Source organism: Loxodonta africana, chromosome 1 (assembly GCF_030014295.1).
Source record: "Loxodonta africana isolate mLoxAfr1 chromosome 1, mLoxAfr1.hap2, whole genome shotgun sequence".
NCBI classification, from domain to species: Eukaryota; Metazoa; Chordata; class Mammalia; order Proboscidea; family Elephantidae; genus Loxodonta; species Loxodonta africana.
The window spans coordinates 105,625,216-105,651,050 of NC_087342.1; the positions used below are offsets into that span (position 1 = coordinate 105,625,216).

At 43.9% G+C, this 25,835-nt stretch overlaps 1 protein-coding gene across 4 annotated transcripts; it reads left to right on the plus strand.

Moving 5' to 3' along the window:
* The first annotated feature begins 945 nt into the window (after positions 1-945).
* On the plus strand, positions 946-25,775 carry CNPY3 (canopy FGF signaling regulator 3). Of its 4 annotated transcripts, XM_023545603.2 has the most exons (7): positions 949-1,177; positions 15,265-15,388; positions 15,888-15,941; positions 16,009-16,147; positions 18,025-18,147; positions 18,373-18,490; positions 18,793-25,775. In XM_023545603.2, exons 1-7 carry the CDS (start codon positions 1,021-1,023, stop codon positions 19,014-19,016), a joined length of 939 nt encoding a protein of 312 aa, XP_023401371.1. In that variant the 5' UTR covers positions 949-1,020; the 3' UTR covers positions 19,017-25,775. The 4 variants fall into 4 exon arrangements, 3 of the variants coding, with proteins under 3 accessions (XP_023401371.1, XP_023401358.1, XP_003403956.3); XM_023545590.2 differs by lacking the exon at positions 15,888-15,941 and having other exon boundaries at positions 15,169-15,388; positions 16,051-16,147; XM_003403908.4 differs by lacking the exon at positions 15,888-15,941 and having other exon boundaries at positions 952-1,177; positions 16,051-16,147.
* Positions 25,776-25,835: the final 60 nt, after the last annotated feature.

Genomic DNA, 25,835 nt, shown 5'->3' on the forward strand with positions numbered 1-25,835 from the left:
TCAAGAAATCAAAAGACGCATTGCATTGGGCAAATCTGCCTGCAAAAGACCTCTTAAAGATGTTAAAAAGCAAAGACGTCACTTTAGGAATTAAGGCACCTGATCCAAGCCATGGTGTTTTCAATCGCCTCACATGCATGCGAACGTTGGACAATGAATAAGAACGATGGATGGGGAATTGACGCCGTTGAATTACGGCGTTGGCGAAGAATATTCTATATACCATGGACTGCAGAAGAAATAACAAATCTGTCCTGGAAGAGTACAGCTAGAATGCTCCTTAGAAGCAAGAGTAGTGAGACTTCCTCTTGCTTACTTTGGACATATTATCAGGAGGGACTGGTCCCCGGAGAAGGGCATCATCTTGGTAAAATCGAGGGTCAGCGAAAAAGAGGAAGATCCTAAACAAGCTGGATTGATACAGTAGCTGCAACAACGGGCTCAAACGTAACAACAACTGTGAGGATGGCGCAGGAACAGGCAGTTTCCTTCTGTTGTACCTAGTCCGAAACGACTCGGCGGCACCTAACAAGGAAGGATTTGCTGACCCCGGGAGGAAAGCGACATTCAAGGAGGCGAAGAAGGCTTTGAAGACGGCCTTCGCATCTTCCAGAACCAGTTCGCCCAACTGCCTCCCACCCAAGCCCAGACCGCTACTGCCCGTCCCAGGTTCTGTTCGTCCAGCCTCTCCCAGAGCCTCCGTTAAGCGTGAGAAGAGATACTGGCCTAGGTCGCTGCGGACACTATCCGCTCTCTGACTGGCCGAGGTCGAAAGAAGATCGCCCTCCCATTCGTCAGATGGCGAACCCTGACAAAGCCCATTGGCTGCGTCCTCCGCGGGTCTTCCTCCGCTTCGAGGGCGGGCTGAAGCAGCGAGAAGAGGGGCGGGCAATGAGCTCGCTGTTGCCGTGGTTACGCCAAGGCACGTGTGCAGTCCCGGAAGCGGCTCGGGAAAGCGGCCCAGCGCGCGCCGCGGGAGGAAGCACTGCTGGGTCCTCTTGGGTCGGGTCCGGGTGGGCCATGGAGTCGTCGCCTGAGCGCGCGTCCCAGCCCGGACCCCGCTGCGTTGTACTCCTTCCCCTGCTGCTGCTGCTGCTGCTGTCCACCCCGGAACTGGGCCCGAGCCAGGCCGGAGCCGAAGAGACCGACTGGGTTCGACTGCCCAGCAAATGCGAAGGTGAGGGGGCGTATCTGCCAGGGGGCGGGGCGTGCGGGAGGGTCTGGGGAATGGAACGTCCTGGGCTCTTCCGGGACGGGCTCGTCATTCATAGAACCTACTGTGCGCCTGGCCCTGTAGGCTCTGAGGACGCAGAGGTGGTTGAGAGATCGGTCTCGGACCTCCTGGAGCTCATAAATTGATTAAAAAGCAAAAACAAAAACAAGCATTTCTAATCCAGTGTAGTAGATGATGTGATAGGGGAAGTAGAGGGCTTTGGGGGCCAGGTGAGGAGCGTCTCATCTAGCCTGGAGCGGGGGAGGCTGTGTGTAGATGGGGTCAGGAAGGGCTTCATACGAGAAGCCTCAAGAGTAATTAGCAGTAAGCCAAGCGAAGAGAACGGAGCTACAGACTAGAAACGCAAAGAACGGGTTTGAGGAACTGAAAAGTTCTGTATGACTTGTCTTGGGGGAAGAAGGACCTGAGACTGTTCTCTTCATTCCCTCAACCCGGCCTAGTCTGTATAATTGGCTACCCCACTAAACAGCTCCTTGAGGACAGAGACTTGCGGGGTAAGATTCTTAGATATCAGTTCACAGAGTGCCTGGTAGGCACTCAGTAAATGTTTCTGGAATAAATATGAATAAATGGGGGCTGTGAAAAGGGCTAGTAACTGGAGGTACCAGATTGTTGAGAGTGAAAGTTGAAGAGGGCCTGTAAGTGTGTGTGGAGGAGACAGGAGGGTCTGAGACCTAAGGGGTCACTTTAGGGGAATAATAGAGCCTGGGGGAACTTGGCGCGGGAGGAAGATTTTAGTAATATGGAGAAAAGGAGTGAATTCCAAAGTAGTAGGGGTGGAGCAATGGAACTTCCAAGAGAGCCAGGACAATGAAGGACCTATCTCTTCTTCCCCTTCATTTCTTTCTCAGTTTTATACTCTGACCTTCACAGTAACTCCTTTCCACCACCTTAACCCCAGGCCCCCCAGAAAGTTAACTATTCATCCATCTTATTGTAATTCAAAGCTTACAGCCAGATGTTCCCTAAGCACTAGAAGTAAGAGTGGTTTGGGCCCATAATCCTTCCATTTGAAAGATTAAAGGCCAGATGCTCCTAGATGAGCTGACTTCACTGTTTGGGCTCCCAGTGTGGATTCTAGCCTGGGTTGAATTAAAATGCTCTTGAATTAAAACAGTGAAAAGGTTATCATGCTTCCTCTCACTCTTCCTCTAGTCCTTACTGATAACCTTTGGAGGTTTCACTTCCTCTTTGTTTTCTAATTTTGTTTTCAAAAAGTCCCAACCGTTTCTCTTACTGTTCTCACAGTTTAAGGAGCTCAAATTTCTTTTCCCATAGGAGGCAATCACAGATTCATAGATGCATAGAGCTGGCACATATCTTCCAGATGATTCTAGACCAACCTCATTTTATAGATAATTGATGAAGATTAAAAGGATTTTCAGTTATAGGATGGCTTGGCAAACTCCATCCTTAGGCTTCTCATAATTATTGTTTTTATTTATAATTATACTTTTGGTATTAAATGCTGTGCCTGGCCCACAAAGCCTGCTTCCTGGCTCAGTAACCTGTGTGGAACAAGCCTTGGCACAGAGGAAGGAGAACCTGCCCAGAAAAAGAGTGGGTGGATGTCTTTGAGGGTCTGGGGTCTGTGCCATGAGTCTCCTTTGTGTCTGGTTCTGGGTGGAAACCCTAGAGGAGGTCTTGAGGGGTTGAGGTTTGGAAGAGTTGAGAAGCAAGGTTGTGGTTAATGGATATAAGAAAGAAAGGATGTTCCAGTCCCCCAGGCCTGGAATACTGCACATTGAGGGCATGGGAGAAGGGGGGCAAGAGAGCCATGGAAAATGATGTGCTTGTACAGAGTACAGGATGGTAGAGGGGAGGGAGCCACATGGTCCCGGATGGGAAGCTAGGGAAGCGAGACACCTTCAGTTCGTTTCAGATTCTGAGATAATCAGCTTATCTTTTGGAATTTTCGTATGTTCCAAGTTCTCAAAGTCAACGGGTAATATATACGTTATAAAATTTCACCATAGAAGCCTCCAGGGGATTTTTTTATTTTGGTGGTAAATTGGTTTTCTGCCAAACCCTGCTGTTAGCGTTATAACGACACTAATGGCATTTAGCCCACAGACTACGTTCCATTCAGAGACACCAGAAACTTCAACCACAAACACTGTCTCTATCAGCAATATTAAGTGCCCACCACATACAGAGTCTCAGACTAGGGGAGTACAGAAGGCATCCAATACATGATGCTCACTTTGGGGACCCTTGTAGTCTAGTTGGAGAAACACATGAGGTGACCAAAGGCCCTCAGTGAGAGCATGGATCCTTCAGAAGCCCCAGCTGAATCAAGGGCACCTGGGATTAGTCCAGAAGGGCTTCCTGGGGGAGGAGGCTTTTAAAGTGAGGTTGGGAGAATGGGCAGAGAATGCCTAGAGTGCATTAAGCACTTACTAGGGCCTCAAGCCACCACTCATCTCTCAGTTGTCCTACTGTGGTAGCTTGCATGTTGCTGTGATGCTGGAAGCTATGCTGCTGGTATTTTAAATACCAGCAGGGTCACCGATTGGACATGTTTCAGTGGAGCTTCCAGACTAAGACTAGGAGAATAACCTGGCAGTCTACATCTAAAAAAATTGGCCAGTGAAAACCTTATGAATAGCAGCAGAACGTAGTCTAATATAGTGCCGGAAGATGAGCCCCTCAGGTTGGACAAAAAAAAAAAAAACCCAAACCAATTGCTGTTGAGGTGATTCTGACTCATAGCGACCCTATACTACAGAGCAGAGCTGCCCCATAGGGTTTCCAGGGAGTGCCTGGTGGATTTGAACCGCCGACCGTTTGGTTAGCAGCCAAGCTCTTAATCACTGTGTCACCAGGGTTTCCATCAAGTTGGAAGACACTCAAGATACAACTGGGGAAGAACTGCCCCCTTAAAATAGAGTTGACTTTAATGATGACGGTGAAGTCAAGCTTTTAGAACCTTAATTTGCTAATGTGGCACTATTCAAACGGAGAAGAAACAACTGCAAGCATCCATTAATAATCAGAACATGGAATGTACGAAGGAAGAATCAAGGAAAATTGGAAGTTGTCACAAATGAAATAGAGCACGTAAACATTGATATCCTGGGCATTAGTGAGCTGAAATGGACTGGTTTTGGCCACATCGAATCAGCCAGTCGTACGGTCTACTATGCCAGGAATGACAAATCCAAGAGGAATGGCGTTGCATTCATTGTCAGTAAGAACATTTCAAACCCTATCCTGAAGAACAACATTGTCAGTGATAGGATAATATCCATATGCCTATAGGAATCCACCAGGCACTCCTTGGAAACTCTATGGGGCAGTTCTACTCTGTCCTATAGGGTCGCTATGAGTCGGAATCAGCTCGATGGCACTGGTGGGTGTGGGTATAGGAAGACCAGTTAATAAGACTACTATTCAAATTTACATACTTACTACTAATGCCAAAGATGAAGAAACTGAAGATTATTACCACCTTCTGCGGTCTGAAATTGATCAAACAAGCAATCAAGATGCATTGATAATTATTGCTGATTGGAATACAAAAGGTGGAAACGAAGAAGGATCAGTAGTTGGAAAATACAGCCTTGGTGATAGAAATGACGCTGGAGATCATGTGATAGAATGTCACAAGGCCAATGACTTCTTCATTGCAAATACCTTTTTTCAGCAACGTAAGTGACTACTGTATATGTGGACCTCACCGGATGGAATACACAGGAATCAAATCAACTACATGTGTGGAAAGAGATGACGGAAAAGCTCAATATCATCAGTCAGAACAAGACCAGGGGCTGACAATGGACAATACCATCAGTTGCTCATAGGCAAGTTCAAATTGAAGCTGAAGAAAATTAGAACAAGTCCACGGGAGCCAAAGTACAACCTTGAGTATATCCCACCTGAATTTAGAGACTATCTCAAGAATAGACTTGACACATTGAACACTAATGACCAAAGACCAGATGAGTTGTGGGATGACGTTAAAGACATCATACACGAAGAAAATAAAACCCAAAACAACCAAACCTGTTGCCGTTGAGTCAGTTCCAACTCTTAGTGACCCTATAGGACAGAATAGAACTGCCCCATAGAATTTCCAAGGAGCGCCTGGTGGACTCGAACTGCTGCCCTTGTGGTTAGCAGCAATAGCTCTTAACCACTATGCCACCGGGGTTGCCATGAAGAAAACAAAAGGTCATTAAAAAGACAGGAAAGAAAGAAAAGACCAAAATGGATGTCAAAAGAGACTCTGAAACTTGCTCTTGAATGTAGAGTAGCTAAAGCGAATGGCAGAAATGAACACATAAAAGAATTGAACAGAAGATTTCAAAGGGCAGCTCAAGAAGACAAAATGAAGTATTACAGTGAAATGTGCAGAGACCTGGAGTTAGAAAACCTAAATGGAAGAACACATGCAGCATTTCTCAAGCTGAAAGAACCGGAGAAAGAATTCAAGCCTCAAGTTGCAATATTGAAGGATTCTATGGGCAAGATATTGAACGATGCAGGAAGCATCGAAAGAAGATGGAAGGAATACACAGAGTCACCGTACCAAAAAGAAGTGGTTGATGTTCAGCCATTTCAGGAGGTAGCATATGATCAAGAACCAATGGTACTGAAAGAAGAAGTCTAAGCTGCACTGAGGGCATTTGCAAAAAACAAGGCTCCAGGAATTAACTGAATACGAGTTGAAATGTTTCAACAAATGGATGAAACACAGGAAGTGCTTACTTGTCTATGCCAAGAAATTTGGAAGACAGCTACCTAGCCAGCTGACTGGCAGAGATCCATATTTGTTCCTGTTCTTAAGAAAGATGGCCCAGAAGAATGTGGAAATTAGTGAACAATATCATTAATATCACACACAATTCTGGGAACTGCCCGAAATTCAAGCCAGATTCAGAAGAGGACGTGGAACAAGAGATATTGTTGATGTCAGATGGATCTTGGCTGAAAGCAGAGAATACTGTGTTTTATTGACTATGCAGAGGCATTCAGGTGTGCGGATTGTAACAAATTATACTAACATTGGGAAGAATTGTGCTTATGCAGAACCTGTACATAGACCAAGAGGCAGTCATTCAGACAGAACAAGGGGATAGTGAGTGGTTTAAAGTGAGAAAGGGTGTGTGTCAGAGTTGTATCATTTCACCATATTTATTCAGTCTGTATGCTGAGTAGATAACCTGAGAACGTGAACTATATGAAGAAGGCAGTGGCACAAGAGTTGGAGGAAGACTCATTAACAACCTGCAACATGCAGATGGCACAACCTTGCCTGCAGAAAGTGAAGAGGAATTGAAGCACTTACTCATGAAGATCAAAGACGACAGCCTTCAGTAGGAATTACACTTTAACATAAAGAAAACAAAATCCCCACAGCTGGACCAATAAGCAACATCATGATAAACAGAAAAAATATTGAAATTACCAAGGATTTAATTTTACTTGGATCCACAATCCATCCCCATGGAAGCAGCAGTCAAGAAATCAAAGGATGGATTGCAAATCTGCTGCAAAAGACCTCTTTAAGGTGTTAAAAAGGGAAGATGTCACTTTAAGCATTTAGGTGTGCCTCACTCAAGCCACCTCATATGCATGCAAAAGCTGGACAGTGAATAAGGAAGACCGAAGAAGAATTGATGCCTTTGAATTATGGTGTTAGTGAAGAATACTGAATATACCACGGACTGCCAGAAGAACAAACAAATCTGTCTTGGAAGATGTACAGTCAGAATGCTCCTTAGAAGAAAGGATGGCAAGACTTCGTTTCACATACTTTGGGCATGTTATCAGGAGGGGAAAGACATCATGCTTGGTAAAATAGACGGTTGAGATGGATTGACACAGCAGCTGCAACAATGGGCTCAACGAACAGCAATAATTCTGAGGATGGCGTGGACCAGGCAGTGTTTTGTTCTATTGTACATGGGGTTGCTGTAAGTCAGGACTGACTGGATGGCACCTAACAGCAACAACAGTAGGGCCTCAAGCACCTCACATGGTGGTAATTATCTTTTGTCACTTCTTTCTACTCCTTTCGGAATTAACTCAACAGCATCTGGTTTGGTTTTTGGTTTTCTACTCAGGGCATGTGAGGGCGCCGAGCACTGGTAATCTGTGGTGCCCCCTCCTCTGCTTACTCACGCATTCGAAGGGGATATGTGAGTTATATATATACATGTGTATGTATGTGTGTGTCTTAGCTATCCATGATGTAACTTTTTTTTTTTAATGTGACTGTGCTGTTAGTGATTGAATGCAAAAGTGGTGTGTGCCATTGAGTGGAATGAGATGAACTGGGTTATAAAATTTTGAGTGTACACAGAGTACTAAGATTTTTACTATATGCCGTATTTTTTACAAAAAGCATATTCTATGTATTATACAACAAAGAATATGAGTTAGTGAACTTAGTTGTTTCAACCATCAGTGTAAAATTGTGTTCATTTCCCACAAGAAAAATTGACTTTCAACAATTTTGTTTTAAATGGCTCGTACTTCAGTTTTGTTGCTTGTCTCATAATAAATGCTATAATTATGAATGAACAAATGAAAAGAAGTCATAAGGAAAATTTAGTAATCAGAAAACAAATATTACAACAAATTACTGTGTTTTATACTTTCTAGATAGATTTTTCATCTCTAACATGTTATAATTAAAAATATTTCTACTCTTTGTACAAATTCCTCAATGATTTCGTCACAGTTAAGCTACCTAACAGTATCTACTTCCATAATAATAAAGATAATAAATTGAGTCTTTCCTGAATCATTATACGCTAAGGGTTTTTAAGTCTCTTTAGGGATGAAAATGAGCGTTTTGTTGTGTGGTTTGTGATCATTAAAGTTAGGAATATGTTTAAAGCGATTTCCACATTGAAAAATATGCATGTATTTTATCTTCTATTATGGAATCATACATGCCTACGTGAGTAAAATTTGTCTTTCCTGAATCTGTAAACTTAGTTCTCATGCGAGAATGAAATTGTCACGCTTCACCATAAAAGTTCGTATTTAAATCATGAGGATAAGCCTACACCTCTTTCTTGGTTGCCTTCATGCATTCTTCATCAGGTATATCCACATTGTTTAAGAAGGAAAATCTGTTTGAAAGAGCTTCATACGCTTTTGTCCTCGTTTTCAGGCAAGATTTAAGTGTGTCAATGTTGGTGTAGTAAATGGTTACTCAAACTTGATCCCTGACAGTACTTCTGGAGCACTTCCGTCATTTACTTTTTTCTTTCTGATGCTTCTGTGACGGTGAACTGCTTGGCGTTTAGAACTTGGCAGTATTTGTTATGTTTTCAAAGTTATCTCTTAAATTATGTAAATACCCTGTCAATAACTGGTAGAGATCTGTGCATGTCTTTAAATTTACTAGTGAATCTTGGAGAGCTCGACTCATCCGATGAAAATGCTTCCGTGTAAATATATGCGTACATACTCTGGTGTTTGTATTTTGTTGGCAATGTTTTCAGCTTCTCTTTTGGTATCTCCTTTTCGTGTCTGGTTTTCAGCGATATTTTCCAAGGCTTCTAGAATCCGAGTGTACAATTCCAGGATTGCACTCATTGCTACAGTGTGTGCTATCCGACATGTACTAGGAGGACATTTAGTACTAGATCATTGCCTAAATATGTTTTAATAACTGTTCGTCAGTGAGTAGAGGTGGCAAAAAATGTGTAGCGTAACTGAACGGTAGAAAAAATACCAGCTGCTTTTGGACAGAATCTACTGTGCTGCGTATGTCCTGCAAAATGGCATATCCATTACACTCTAAGATTTTCTGTTTTAGGCCTTTATAACGCCCTGACATATTGGCAGCGTTGTCTTAGAACTGGCCTCCGCACTTAGAAAAATCAATTTTGCAGGTTTCACATAAATAGTGAAGTACTTGATTTGCAATTTCTTGACCAGTATGACTTTTAAAGCTAGTAAATGTGGTAAATCACTTGACATGTTTTCCATCTGCTGAGGAGATAAGTATCTTAAAGCAATACTTAGCCGATCTATATGAGAAGCATCAGGAGTGGAAGCTATAAGCTATAGACAAACTGAAATATCGAGCTGTACTTATTTTACTGAAAATAGTTGAATGAACTTTATCACTTACTAAGTTTATTCTTCACACATTGTTTTAGATATATATACAATGGGTTGCCCTTTCCTGTGTTAACCATATTTTGACATGCGGTCTGCAAAAAATAGATTGAATTGAGCAACAAGTTCAAGTAAACACAAAAAACTTCCATTTTTTGAGGACCCAAACACTTAATTTTTTCCTTGAAAAGATGGTCCACATTCAGTGATTGTTAAGATGACGGCAACAATACATCGTAGAATGGCTTTCCAATACTAATGTTCTTCATTAATTTGTGTTTCCAGTTCATGAGTTAAGGAAAACCATGTCTCCAGTTTAAATATGATAACATTCAATCTCTGTGAATTGAACTGTTACCGTGTTTATCAATCATATTTGAGTTGCGCCAATAACTAAATCCATCTGTAGCAAATCAAAAATTAAATGAGGAATGAATGGTTTCCAGACAAAACAGTAGAGAGAGCCGACTGATGGAGAATACAGTAGCTACTCCCTCTTACAATGTTCACTATTAGCTTTGCACCCTAGAAATATATTTTGGCTGCAGAACCTTGTTTGTTTACTATCCAGAAATTTTTGACACAAATTTTCAAATGGTCCACTGTAATGTTGACAACCGCTTGGCCCTCTTTCGATGCAATAATTAACATCATTAGAAGAAAACTATTCCACAGAGCAGAGTCTGTATTTGTGTTATTTATGGGGTCTGCAGATGCGACAATTTAAGATTCTAAAATAGTTTCTCTTTCTACACCACTAGTAATTTTTTTTATGACAACAAGGAATGGATGCAGAATTTGGAATAAAATTCTGTTATATTCATATTGCTATTAGCAATTTCAGTGCTAGTGATACCAGTACAGTTTGCACCATTAAACTCGAGTGTTCAACGGAGGACATCTCTTCTGATTCATTATGTTTTAGAAAGTTAATTTTGGAATTGTCTTTAGGGATTCACAAATTCTTCTCTTTTTGTCTTCTGCTAGTTTTTGTTTTCGCCCTCCACTTAGTTGTTTCCATTTCATTGTACCAGAATATAAAACTATGTCATTTTTTAAAGTTGGTTCTACTATAGCAAATTTGAATAATTGAAAATCAATAAAACAAGTAAAATTTAAAAAACAAAATTTACATTTGAATTTGGACATTAACATAAGGGTTTATATTTGAAAATTAGTAATAAAAAAATTGATTTGGAACATATAATTTTGTTATTCAGGTCTAAGATAGAAAAAATAGTACTTACAAAGTAGTCGGAAATAATTTCATTAGCTTGCCCTACGATGTTTGCTGGCGGGCCCTTCGTAGATCTCCATGAGTATTTTTAGTCTTGAAATAATACCTTAAAACTTGTACATTCACTTTCTGTCCTTTGATGCTGTGTCTTTACAGTTCATTGGACTACTGCTGACACCGTCGGGAGCAGTACAATCATGGAGAGCTTGATACAGATACACAAGGGTATATGCAATCTGAGGATGTGTTTTGGTTCGCTCTGTGCAGGACAGGACCAGATATGTCATGAATCACGTGATTATAGTGCCGCTGGCATGTTCTTATGTGGTCAGTGAGAGAGAACTGAATATTAGGTTATACCCAATTGGTCCAAAATGAAAAGGAAAATATGTTATCGTACACAAAATTTGTAAAGTGTACATTTTCTTTGTGGAATTGTTCAACTCCCATATTCAGAGGTATGTACGTAATTGATGTAACAATAGCACCATTTCTCAACAAGCAAGTTTGTTTTGTGAGTCGTAAAAATATCAATTTCTTAAAAGAAAGTCAGTCTGAAGGGAAATGGAAAATAAAGTACATTTATATTATCTAAATATTCATTTAATTTCCTCGAGGAATTGTTCAGTTTCCTTACACGGAGGTATGTAAATATTCTGATAAAATATAAATGTAATGTTCTGATAAACACCCTTTGGTGTTTAAATTGGTAGACAAATTTAGAAACACACTTGTTGCAAAATAGAAACATATTTTGCACAATAAATAAATATTGAATTCAGCATTCTCTTCATGTGCCTAATACCTCGTTTGTTAGCATATCTAGAGTAATATCAAGCAGTGTGTCCCACACAACAGACAATAAAAAAAACAACTCGTTTGGTACATAACTTTTCATGTTAGATAAATATTAATATTTCCAGTATTTTTTGAATGCTATGTTAGCATTATATTATTTCCCATGTTAGTATTATCATGTATGCTAGGTTGCATCCACATGTATCCCAAACATATTTTAAAGCTATAAATATTGTTCACAAAACTTAGGACGTAACACCACATAAATGCTATACAGTTCAAAAGTAACTTGATTGAATTCATTGCGATGGTCGACTTACCGCGGTCCCTTGCTTTTTCGCGTTATCTGGGATTGCAGTTCCCATTGGTTATTTACAGAATGTGTGCAAGAGCATACCCTTGAGTTTGTATCATGGCAAAGAACATTGCTGGCCCTCCTGGCTGGAGCAGCTGGATTGCAGATGTGGATGTACAAGACAGTTCTCTCAGAATGGACTAGAGACCTGCTGTCAATGAATACAACCCATGCTTAATCCATCCTTACTCAGTAACTGCTCACGTTGGATCCAGTTGCATATTGGGCGAATGGAGCAAGAGTTAGACATGATGGCCCACCCCCACCTCTTTTTTATTGGAAAGAAATAGTATACTCACAAGAGACTGGACGAGATAAGAAGTTTCAGTTCTATGGGAGGGGACTGTAGGAGACATTGTCAACGAAGGCGTTGAAGTGGTAGGGGCCTTATAGCTTAACCTTGCACACGGATGCCCATGTGACCCAGTGTGAACTTTATTTCTGGCAGGTATGTTCTCACGCACTGGAGTTGGTATCAGTTCCATTAGTGCCTTTCCAGTTCCCTTCCACTGTGGCAGTTGCTTTTCCTTGTGTCCTGTCTGCTTGGCATCTATGGGTCTTTGCTTTGGACAACTGGTGTCTGTTTTGTTGATGCCCTGATAAGCACGTGCTTACTGGGTAGTCTGTCCCTGTTTCGACTCCTTCAGAGTGAGTGTCTGAAAGGGAGGGACCTTGTTTCTATCTCTGTATCCCCAGGCAGCACCTGACACATGTTGTTCTTGTTAGGTGCCATCGACTCAGTCCCAACTCATAGCAACCCTATGTGCAACAGAATGAAACCTTGCCCGGTCCTGTGCCATCCTCACAATCATTGTTATACTTAAGCCCATTGTTGCAGCCACAGTGTCAGTCCATCTCATTGAGGGTCTTCTCTTTATTGCTGACCCTCCGCTTTACCAAGCATGACGTCCCCCAGGGACTGATCCCTCTTGGTAACATGTACAAAGTATGTGAGACATAGTCTTGCAGTCGTTGCTTCTAAGGAACATTCTGGTTGTACTTTTTCCAAGACAGAATTGTTGGTTCTTTTAGCAATATTCTTTCTTCGCCAACACCATAATTCAAAGGCATCAGTTCTTCTTTGGTCTTCCTTATTCATTGTTCAGCTTTCACATGCATAGGTGATTGAAAACACCATGGCTTAGATCAGGCGCACCTTAGTCTTCAGGGTGACATCTTTGCTTTTCAACACTTTAAAGAGGTCTTTTGCAGCAGATTTGCCCAGTGCAGTGTGTCTTTCGATTTCTTGACTGCTGCTTCCATGGGTGTCAGTTGTGGATCCAAGTAAAATGAAATCCTTGACAACTTCAGTCCTTTCTCCATTTATGGTGATGTTGCTTATTGGTCCAGTTGTGAGGATTTTTGTTTTCTTTACCTTGAGGTGTAATCTGTACTGAAGGTTGTGGTCTTTGATTGTCCTCAGTAAGTGCTTCAAGCCCTCTTCACTTCCAGCAAGCAAGGTTGTGTCACCTGCATAACGCAGGTTGTTAATGAGTCTTCCTCCAATCCTGATGCCTTGTTCTTCTTCACATAGTCCAGTTTCTCGGAATATTTGCTCAGCATACAGATTGAATAAGTATGGTGAAAGGATACAACCCTGATGCACACCTTTCCTGACTTTAAACCACGCCGGATCTCCTTGTTTTGTCTGAACGACTGCCTCTTGATCTATGTACAGGTTCCTCATAAGCACAAGTGTTCTGGAACTCCCGTTCTTCACAATGTTATCCATAATTTGTTATGATCCACACAATCGAATGCCTTCGCATAGTCAATAAAACACAGGTAAACGTCTCTCTGGTATTCTCTGCTTTCAGCCAGGGTCCATTTGACATCAGCAATGATATCCCTGGTTCCACGTCCTCTTCTGAATCTGGCCTGAGTTTCTGGCAGTTCTCTGTCAATATACTGGTGCAGCTGCTTTTGAATGATCTTAGCAAAATTTTACTTGTGTGTGATATTAATGATACTGTTCAATAATGTCCACATTTGATGGGATGACCTTTCTTGGGAATAGGCATAAATAATCTCTTCCGGTCAGTTGGCTGGGTAGCTATCTTCCAAATTTCTTGGCGTAGTCAAGTGAGTCCTTCCAGTGCTGTATCCGTCTGTAGAAACATCTAATTGGTATTCTGTCAGTCCCTGGAGCCTTGTTTTTCACCAGTGCCTTCAGTGCAGCTTGGACTTCTTCCTTCAGTACCATTGGTTCCTGCTCGTATGGTACCTCCTGACATGGTTGAACATTGACCAGTTCATTTTAGTGTAGTGACTCTTTGTATTCCTTCCATCTTCTTTTGACGCTTCCTGAGTCATTTAATATTTTCCCCATAGAATCCTTCAATATGGCAACTTGAGGCTTGAATTTTTTCTTCAGTTTTCTCAGCCCGACCCATTGGAGTTGCATAATAACCGTTTGAGGAAGGGTAAGAGGAAATGAGAAAATAAATATGCAGAAGTGGTGAGAACGAGCCTCTGGAGGGGATATGGAGCAAATTAACTTTGTAGGAATAGAGAGCTGGTGTTGGAACAATAATGTGAAGCCAGATAATAGAACAGCTATATAAGACGTTTTGGGGACAATTGGGGAAATTTGAATATAGACTGAGTACTCGATGATATTGGAATTACTGTTTATTCTTTGAGTATCATACTGTATTATGGTTGTATAGGAAGTTCTCAGGAGATGGATGATGACTTATTTGAGGGATGAAAGGTCATGGTGTCTACAACTTACTTTCAAAATGGTTTAACAAAAACAACGTATATATTGTTTGTTGGAAAGAGGTTGTAGGACATCAATAACAATTGTTGAATGCAAATCAAAGACATAGTTATTCACTGTTAGCTTTTCTGTATGTTTGAAAATTTTCAAAGTAAAATGATGGAGGAAAAGAAATAGGGTAAGGACCAAGAGTAGCAATGGGACGGTGGACCTGGGAGCCACAGTTTCACAAAGTGAACTAACTCCTTCTCTGCCCTGGGTGTTTACCCTATTTAGGAGAGGACGCTTGCCTAGCTTTGTTTGCTGGGAGCTGGTCCCTCTCAAGAAACCCTGGTGGCGCAGTGGTTAAGCACTCAGCTGCAAACCAAAACGTCAATGGTTCAAACCCACCAGCTGCTCTGTGGGGGAAAGATTTGGCAGCCTGCTTCCATAAATATTACAGCCTTGGTTCTGAGCTCAAGTAGACACATGAGATTATGTGGGCAGCTCCTGTCTAGAGGTGAGATGAGAAGGCAGAGGGGGACTGGAGCTGGCTGAATGGACGTGGGGAATACAGGGTGGAGAGAAGGAGTATGCTGTCACATTGTAGGGAGAGCAACTAGGGTCACATAACAATGTGTGTATAAGTTTTTGTATGAGAAGCTGACTGGAATTGTAAACTTTCACTTAAAGCACAATAAAAAATTAAAAAATATTACAGCCTCGGAAACCCTATGGGACAGTTCTGCTCTGTCCTGTAGGGTCGCTGAATTGGAATGGACTCATCGGCAGCAGGATTGGGTCCCTATCAGAGGCCCAGGAGCGCTCATGGGCTGTGCTGGGCCTCTCTCCCCCAGTGTGTAAATATGTTGCTGTGGAGCTGAAGTCCGCCTTTGAGGAAACCGGCAAGACTAAGGAGGTGATTGACACGGGCTATGGCATCCTGGACCGGAAGGCCTCTGGAGTCAAATACACCAAATCGTAAGTGATGGCCACTGGCTGGCTTGGCCTGCTTTGTTCCTGGAACCCTCGGGGGCTTGGCATTCCCTTCTCTCTTCCAGCTGGACAAGCCCTCCACCACAGGGGAGGCAGCGCTAACAGAGACATGATTTTGCCTACTGGTTCTGCCCCCACCTATTGTGCGACCTTCTTAAATCCCTTAATTTTTCTGGGCCTCACGTTCCTCATCTGTGATTCCCAGACTCTTGGACTTCATGGACCAATGTGTTTTTTTTTTCGATGTTGGTGGCATAGGATTGCCAACTTTTTATTTTGCCCAGTATAAATATTTTTTAAAATCCGAAAAACAACAAAACTTCCATCAGCTATAATGAAATAATATTTTAACATTAAAATTGAATACATTTTCCTTTATTAGAAAATCTAAATACAGGCTCATTTAGCTTTATAAAAAATTCCCCTATTTTCATTATTTTGCCTTAGACCCGTTAAAATTTTGTCTCTCTGGTCTGTGTTCCAGCATTTCAGAGCCCCCAGACCAGATGACCTATCTTCCTTCCAGCTCTGACTTCCCGTTGGTGAGATGCGCAGTGTTGGGGCAGCAGGGCTGGAGGGATGGACCACTAAGCCACTGGGGCTAGGAGGGGAGGAACTCAGTTCCTCTTGTGCTGCTGTCTTGGCAGGGACTTACGGTTAATTGAAGTCACAGAAACCATCTGCAAGAGGCTCCTGGACTATAGCCTGCACAAGGAGAGGACCGGCAGCAACCGGTTCGCCAAGGTTGGGTTTGTGCTTGTCCTTCATCCCCTCTGGGGTCCAGCCTTCATGTATCCAAGTGTGTCTCCTTGGCCTCTTCCCATTCCTTATCGATGCCTGTCTTAGTCATCTAGTACTGCTATGACAGAAACACCACAAGTGGATGGCTTTAACAAAGAGAAATTTATTTCCCCACAGTCAAGTAGGCTAAAAGTCCAAATTCAGGGTGTCACCTCCAAGGGATGGCTTTCTTTCTCTGTCGGCTCTGGAGGAAGTTTCCCTGTCATCACCCCCTGGTCGAGGAGCTTCTCAGGCACAAGGACCCCAGGTCCAAAGGACACGCTCTAATCTTGGTGCTTTCTTGGTCGTTGGTACGAGGTCCCCAGTGCTTTGCTTGCTTCTCTTTCCTTTTTGTCTCTTGAGAGATAAAAGGTGGTGCAGGCCACACCCCAGGGAAACTCCCTTTACATTGGATCAGGGAGGTGACCTCAGTAAGCATGGTGTCACAATCCCAACCTAATCCTCTTAGCATAAAATTACAGTCACAAAATGGAGGACAGCCACACAATACTGGGAATCATGGCCTAACCAAGTTGATACACGCATAATTCAGTCCATGATAGTGGCTCTTTGCACACTGCTCAACCTTCCATCTTAGGTGGCCTGAGTTTTCATTGGCAGTAGTAATGTCCGTCATGGCTTGGGCCTGCCCCTCGGGGTCCTGCTTCAGTCTCAGACATAGGCAGAAATAACCCCAGGGTGGCAGCCCCCTAGGGGCTTAAAGCACATGAGCAGGGAGAACTGACCAAGGCCCAGGATGTGAAGAAGCATGGGGGCTTAGGGAATGTCAGAAGACACTTGGTGGGAGCTCATTGCCCATTCCCCCCTCTGGGCCCACATGCCCGGCACCTGGACTCCACAGGGTGCCTGTGTCCTGTGTAGTGCGTTAGTTCTGCACAGAGGCTTCTCTCCTTGGTGAGTGAGCTGTCCAGTTCTGTGCCTAGCACATGGTAGGAGAGTTGCCTTCACATTTTTCCACCAAGTATCCTCCCCCACCCCCTGCAAAGGATATTGGTCATAAACCTCTAGGGGATCTCAGGGTGTAATCTAAAATGGTAGAAGTCTTAGGTTTTATCTTTAAAATGTGTGTGAATTTTGTGCTGTAGTTGGTACTAAACCCAGGTTTGAAACATATAAAAGTGTTTAAAATTACTTTCCACAGCAAAAGATTAGAAACAACCTAGGTTTTCTCCAGTAGTAGTGGAGTAGTTGAATTAATGGATATAACCATTTGATGAAATATTATGCAGTTATAAAAAAAAGAATGAAGGAGCTCTTTATGAACTGAACCAAAACTATCCCCCAAATATATTGTCATGTAAAAAAATCAAGGTGCAGAATCTTGTACATGATACGCTAGTGATTGTATAAAAAGTGTAAAAAGGAAGGATATATTTGTATGTATGTGTTCCCTTTTATTGTATGAATTAACTCTGAAAAGGTAAAGGAGACATAACATGTTGTCTCTGAGGAGACCTAGATAGCTAGGAGAGATTTTTAACAGAATAAAGGGTCTTCCCTGCCCCTGCTGTGCCCTCTTCTCACCAAGGAAAGTCACAAGCTCTAGGAAGAAGCCAGAGTGGCTTAGACATAGGGAAGTGAGTATGCCCAGCCATACAGAGGGGAAAGGGCCAAGACTAAGTTTATTTCCTGGAAAAGGCTAAAGGTGGAGCCTGAGGGCAACAGTAGATCTCTTTAAAAGGAGACGATGTGGGGAGGCAGGATGTGTGTGTGTGTGTGTATGTGTGTCTGTCTCTCTTCGGGCTTCCATCCCCACCAGGAGAGGAGGGAGGGATGTAGAGAAGGTGGCCCTGCCTCCCATGTCTGGCCACCCCTTCCAGGGCATGTCAGAGACCTTTGAGACGCTACACAACCTGGTGCACAAAGGAGTCAAGGTGGTGATGGACATCCCCTACGAGCTGTGGAACGAGACCTCAGCAGAGGTGGCGGACCTCAAGAAGCAGGTACAGGCCCTTCAGCTCTCGGGGCTGGGTGGGATTGGGTCTGTGCCTGAGGAAGGCCACCAAGAGCTGGGTGACTGGTCAGGCCATTTCACCTCCCAGGCTTCAGAGTCCTTAGGAGAACTGCAGCCACCTGCCATCTTGCAGTGGGTTGTGAGGCTCAGTGAGCTCATCTGTGAGGCAGCCCGGTGCTTGGGCTTTGCCAGCGTGAGGCATTGTGATTAACAGTGCGACGTGATGGTGGAGGAGTTTGAGGAGGTGATCGAGGACTGGTACAGGAACCACCAGGAGGAGGACCTGACAGAGTTCCTCTGTGCCAACCACGTGCTCAAGGGAAAGGACACCAGTGAGTCTGAGGGGAGGGAGAGGGCAGGCGGATGGTCCCAAAGGATTTTCTGGTTTGCTCCCCCCTCTCAGGGAAGGTGGGTAGGGAGAGGATGGAAAGGGAATTGCGGATGTCACAGGGCACGGTGAGATAAGAGGCACCAGGTGCAGAACAGTGAATCACGCAGATGCCCCCAGGGGGCCTGGTGGACACAGTGAGGGAGGAGGTGGGTGCCAACTCCAGTTGCTCCCCAGTCAGTGCTTCTCACCCAGGAAGCCACTCCTGAGGTGCCTCTGTTGAGGAATCTTCCCTCCTCACTCCAGGTTGCCTGGCAGAGCAGTGGTCTGGCAAGAAGGGGGACACGGCTGCCCTGGGAGGGAAGAAGTCCAAGAAGAAGGGCAGCAAGGCCAAGGCCTCAGGTGGCAGGAGCAGCAGCAGCAAACAGAGGAAAGAGCTGGGTGACCTCGAGGGAGACTCCAGCCCTGAGGAGGAGGAGGGCATCCAGAAGGCATCCCCACTCACACATAGCCCCGCCGATGAGCTTTGAGCCTAACCCAGCATCCCCTGTACCAAGGGTGTAGCAAGAGACCCCTGACCTGGAAGCTAAAGAAGCTGGGGCAGGCTCCGGCAAGCAAAGGCGGCTTCTGCAGCCCCAGGGTCCTTCCTGCCTCAGCTGTGCCCTCTTCCCGCCAAGGAAAGCACAGCCCCAGGAAGAACTCAGAACAGTAGCGGTTAGCCTGAGCCGGTCTTATCCCTCAGCCAAGCATCTCTCCTGACATGGGCTTGACCAGGCCATGTGGTTTCAGGACTGCCAAGGACTCTGATGTAAACTCAGGAGGGGTGGGGGTCTGAGCTGGGCACCAGGACTGGAGCCCACAGGAGGCATGCCCAGCCTTCAGTCCCCATGCCTTACGCCACAGGGGAGCAAGACTGCAGCACCCATAGCTCCCCTTCCCTGCTAACCCTGCCCTGGGGACACCTTACGCTCTTCTGGCCCTCTTCCCTGGGGCTCACAGTACAATGTGCAGAGTAAAAACCTCTTGGCCTTTTTTGTCCCGATTTCTGAGTCCTCTTCAACCCCTCAGGAGTGCCCTGGAGCCCCTTGTTGCTCCTTCCTGGCCCTCACCTTCTCTCAGCCGCCCCCATCCTCCCACTGGAGGCAGAACCTACCAGCTGTTGGGAACAGCAAACACAGGGAGGGCCCAGGGTTATTTTGGGGCCTGACCCTGTCCCTCAGCTGAACCTCATGCCCTGGGCACTTGCTTGCCCTCTTTCTCTTTGCTCCCTCCTCTCCTGCCTGTCCTTCCCCAGGGCCTTCCCATTTGTTGTGTAAAGTGTTTAGTGTTTATCCCACTAGCTCCTGCCTCTCCCTCCCACCTCCACGTGGCCCTGCCTATTGGTCTTGGACCTTGTTCCTTGATGACCACACTTGAGCACTCTGCTCTTCCCAGCTGGAGTCTGAGGGGAGGACACCCCAGTCCCTCAGCAACACCTCTTGGTTACACTATGTTCCCTGGGGCCAGGGGAGGAACAAAAGGCTGGCCTGTGGGGAGAAGGGGTGGGAGGCTCAGGTCCCTCCCCTGTCAGTCCTGAGGTCAGGGATCAGGACAGTTGTGAGCAGTAGCGATGACAGTTGTATGTCTTCCCAGTGCTTCAATGTACTTGTGGTCTTAAGCCATTTTGTAGAAATTAAGGCTGAAGTCAAGTAAAGTGCCCAAAGTCCTACTACTTGGGGACAGTGGTACAAGCAGACATAGGTTCTCACCTTAGAAAGATCTATTGTATTTCCCACTACTTCACAGCTACCAGGGTCTCTTCCTAACAGCTAGCACTGAAACTGTAATTCATTTTGAACTGGTTTGGTTTCTTGGGCCTAACTCACCACCTACCAACAAGGCTCTTTTAAAAGGAAAGTAGGAAGCAACTGTTGCTTCTTGGAAAGAATCAATGGCAAAGGCCCCGTGGAGCTGTGCCATCACAGACAGAGGCCAAGACTGAGACTCCACCTCCCACTTTCCCTGTCTGGGCCCAGCAGGAAGGAGTCCTGCTGAAGACTCTCAGGGGTTTAGTAAAGAGGCTTTCAGGTCTCAGTTACTGTGGGTGAGGGGGCCTGCTTAGCCCCGCTTCCCCTTCCTCCAAGTTAAGGCAGTCTTGACCATGGAGATTGGAGCAAACTGGCTGTGGAGGCTTAAAACTAGGTCCTTGGAGGAAGATACTTTTTTCATCTAGACCCCCGCCGCCTCATCTCCGGACCGATACTGTCCACTGTTAAAGATGCTGGTGGGCAGTGAGATCCAATCTAGAGCCAGGTCCCACCCCCCCCCCCGCCCCTGGACTTTGCTCTGAGCATAGGAGATGGCTGGGGTGGGGTGGGGGCTGGAACCCAGGGTGGGCAATCATTTGCAGCCCCTTGGACTGTCTAGGATTCGGTGGCCTGTCCCTGCTACCCGCCATTCTGTCACTAACCCACAGCATTTCAGTGCCTGGTTTGCCTCTGTCCCTGGAGTTTCATTGATTCTGAATGTAAGGTAGAATGGGGCAAAGGCCTATCCCCTTTACCAGGGTGTTGGCCGCATGGGCCAATCCTCAGGACAGGCAGCGCTGTCTTGCTTTGCTCTTTGACCTGTGGCTGCGGGATGACAAGCCCCCTCCCCCTCCTGAGGGCCAGGTGTGTTGTACACTCACTAGCTCTGCACCCAGCCCACCCCAGCAGAGGCAGAGGCAGGATCTGACTTCCCAGGGTTTTCTTTTCCTATTCCCACCATACATACAAGTCTTTTTTGAACTTGGCTAGTAAGTCCATTTTCCCACATTTCTTCCCTTCCATAAGGTGAGGGTACTGCCTGAGCCTGAGTTAATCTGATCTCAGTCCCCCTACTAAAACAGTTTCCTAAACTTGCCTGGACATGAGAGTCACCTGTTAAACATACAGACCTCTGGACCCACCTCAGTCCTGCTGTGTTGGAGACTGCATGCTTAACAGGCATCTCTGATGGTTCTGACATAGCCAGCTGGGACCCACTTCAGGCAACATTTGGCAGTGTAACCTGTTGCTGACAAGTTGGTTTTGACTCATGGTGACACCATGTATGTCAGAGTAGAACCGTGCTCCATAGGGTTTTCAATGGTAGGTTTTTCTTCCAAGGCACCTCCGAGTAGACTCCAACCTCCAACCTTTCAGTTAGCAGCTGAGCACATGAACTATTTGTACCACCCATGGACTCCAGCATTTGTCAACCCCAGGTGTTGCCCTAAGAGGGGGCTTTGATGAAGTCACACTGGGCCAGGGTCTTGTCCTCAGAAACCCAACTTCTCAGAACCCCAAATTGAATCCATCTTTGTAGGAGATTTCCATCAGCCAGACTCCCAAAGGCAGATGGACAAAGCACAGGCCAGTTTATACCCGTTCAGTGCTTAAAAGAACCACAGGCAGGGATACAGTCAAGTCTCAAGGGCTAGGTTTTAGTATCAGCAGTGGCACCTCAGGGCCTGTGTGTGTGAATTTTAAAGGGCAGTGCCTAAAAGGCAGGCTTCACTCCTTATCCCAGTTGCTGGGTGGCGTTTCCATGCAGCGCCTTTGCACAAGTCAGAGAAAGATGCACTTTACACATTTGACTTCCATCTGTTAGAAGGTTGTTTAAATATGTTTTGTTAGAATAAGACACTGTTAGCCAGAAGATTATAATTATATAATAATAAGTACACAAGCCTATAAAGTTTGCAGTGTGAATGGAGCCCTTTAAATGTGGAGCCCTTAAATAAAAATGGTTAAAATGGGAGAAAAAAAAATGTGGAGCCCTTGCGCAGTGTACAACCTGTCCAGATGTTTACAGCTGCCCTGCATCACTATAGTGCCCAAATAGAAACAAAATTTACTCTCTACCTCACCTAGATCTGATGGCATGTACTAAGTCACATGTTTCAATGAGCAATGTTTAACCTGTTGCCAGGGCCTGAATAGTATATCTGTTTTAATTGTGGCAAATATATAGGTAGCAAAATAGTTGCCATTTCAACACTTCCCATGTACAGTTAAGTGACTTACGTTCATCATGCTGATCAACCATCACCATTTATCCGGAATTTTTCCATCACCCTTAATGATTAGTGTACCATTTTTATGTTGAAAAACAGTGAGCAGACCCCTGGATACCAAAGAGAGATTAATGGTGGTTAAAAACCAAACCCGTTGCCCTCGAGTCGATTCCGACTCATAATGACCCTATAGGACAGAGTAAAACTGTCCCATATGGTTTCCAGGGAACGCCTGGTGGATTCGAACTGCTGTCCTTTAGGTTAGCAGCTGTAGTTCTTAACTGCTACGCCACGAGGGTTTTATAATGGACGTTAGTACATCTTAAAACTGCTTTTAGCAACGTGTGACATGGTCAAAGAGAACCTGTCCTCATACATTGGTGAAATTCTCAGAGGTGCACGAAGTATAGTAGTAATGAAGGCACCATTACTAGTGTTACAACCCACTGATACAGGGAATCTATTTTACACTTAACCAGACTTAGACCAGATTGAGCCTTATATGGTACATAAAAAAGTGCCAAAACGCACCCACTGTGATAATTCTGCTGGCAGAGTCCATGCAGGGGGGCAGCTTCCCTTCCCTCCCCTCCCCCAGCATCCAGTGTTCAATCTGGGTTGACAGTGTCAGTGGAGAAGAGCTTTTTTCAGCAGCTTGGACTGAAGTTAGGTCCCTGTGTGAGGCAAACGCTTTGCACTTGACTGCTAATGTAAAGGTTAAACTTCAAACCCACTCTGTAGCACCCCGGAAGAAAGGGCTTCTTCTGTAAAGGAGAGTTTTGCTCTGTAACACATAGGGTTGCCATAAGTTTGAATTCAGTGGCAACGAGTTTAGTTTTTTTTTTTTTTTTTGGACCGAAGTTTGGAATGTGACATCCATCATCTGAAAATGAATATCTACCTGTTCTAAATAAAAAACATCCAAGATGTCTTTCATTTGTAGCTACTGCACATACATAAATCACAATTCAGGATTTTAATGTGTCCTCAGGGAGGAATTGCTTTGGAATTTGTCCAGGTGCAGCCATAGTCCCAAGCTAAAGTCTTTTTGCATACATATTAAATATTTGGAGATGAAGAATTTAGTCTTTCCAGCCAATTCCAAATAAGTTTTGCATATTTAAAATATCACCTATTTTTATTTTCAATTAAGTCAAACTAGATTGATTTCTGTATTTGAATGTTCAAAACTTGGGGAATGATTAAGTCACAACGCATCCCCCTCAATGGACTGTTACATGGACATTAAAAAGGTGCTTAAGGCCAAGCAATTTATGGTCAAGAGAAGAAAATACACTTTTGATAGTTTAAAGAAAAAAAAATTGAAGAAAAACATGAAATTTCATGTAGACTATGATCTCAACATTTTGTTTTTTTTTAAAATACATCTAGATGAGAAAGAAAGAAAATCATTAATTTGGGAACTAAAATCTTTGAAATAGAAGGTACTCACAATCCATAATTTTTTCAACCCTAACTTATCACCAGCATTCATATTATTTAAAAAATCGCATTATGGCCCTGGGGGTAAAAAACTATGTTTCTCAAAGTGTTAGGCATCAATACTTAAAACCAAACATTTAAGTCAGATTCCTTATCAGTATGGTGAGTGCATGGCTGCAGGCCAATCACAACATGCTGTACAAACATTAGGAAGTCTGAGGATTACTCCAAAATTTCAAACAGCTCTCAGCTTAAAAGGAAAAGACTGAAATAGTTTCTAGACATGGAAAATCTTGCCCTAGAGGGGGAAATCACATTACACCAAATTAAAAAGCAAGATGCTTAAATAGATGTTCTAGATGACCTTTTTTTTTTTTTTTTCCTTGTCTAGATGAAACAAAATACTTTTTTTTTTGGAGCTAGTTTTATCAAAATCCTATGGGTTGGGACTAATGGACCACATCTACCACGGGCTCCACCAGACTGAGTCCAGTGCAACTAGGTGGTGCCTGGCTACCACCACTGACTGCTCTGACAGGGATCATAATAGAGGGTCCCGGACAGAGCTGGAGAAAAATGTAGAACAAAATTCTAACTCAGAAAAAAAGACCAGACTTGCTAGCGTGACAGAGACTGGAGAAACCCTGAGAGTATGGCCCCCAGACACCCTTTCAGCTCCGTAATGAGGTTACTCCTGAGGTTCACCCTCCAGCCAAAGATTTAACAGACCCATGGAACAAAACAGGACTAAAGGGGCGCACCAGCCCTGGGAAAGGGACTGGAAGCCAGGAGGGAACAGGAAAGCTGGTAATGGGGAACCAAGGGTTGAGAAGGGAGAGCGTTGACATGTCATGGGGTTGTTAATCAGTGTCATGGAACAGTGTGTGTACTAACTGATGAGAAACTCGTTTGTTCTGTAAACTATCTAAAGTACAATAAAAAAAAATACAAAAGCTATGGAGCGCAGTTCTGCTCTGACACACACAGGGTTGTCATGTGTTGGAATCAACTCTGTCACCTGGTTGGTAGTTTTATCAAAGAGTTTCTAAATTGGATCTTCTTTGGCAATTTCCAGGTGAAAGAGTGGACAGAGATGTCTGCTACAAACAATGCTCTTCTCCCAGGCTTCATTATTTATATGAATATCCCAAGGAGAAATGTCACAGGAATACTTGCCCATAAATATTTAGACCCAAAGAACCTGGTAAACCTTAACAACCTGTTGATGAGATGATCCTGGTCATTCTAAAGGTGACATTTCTCAACAGCTTTTGAGCCCTGAGAAAATCCCAGGTTTACCTCAAATGCATTAGACGGTTAAAAGAGTGACCCTCCTGCCTATTTCGGCATTCCTTTCCCAGACAAAGCAAATGGAAGAGAAAACAGTATGAGAAAAAATAATGATGAATTGCCCTAGGCTATTATACTTAGTTAGCTTTTCAAATATTTTATATTCAGCCAATCAATATGTGGATAGTGATAAATTATTTCTCTTGTCATTTTGGTTGTTATTCCTATTTAACGTCATTATTCATTTTTCCCTGAGTGGACTTACAGAACTCCTGTGAGATGAAATTAAATATTTTTTTTCTTTTAATTTTAGGCCTATTTTTCCTTAAAATTTCATTTCTTATGATATGACAAAATTGTTAGCAGATTTTAATGCTGAACTCGTCCATTTACAGCCAGATAATCAATTACTTTTCTCCTGATTTAGGGCAAAATAAATGTGAAGCTTTTTTTAAGTAAAGAATGAATTTTCCTACCCAAGGAAGGCACTGATTTTCTTGGATAGGCCTCATACTTAAAAAAAAAAAAAGCCAGCCCCTCAACTGCTTTGATTTGAGGTCATAGCACACAGATTGCTGCCCACAACTGAGAGAATAAT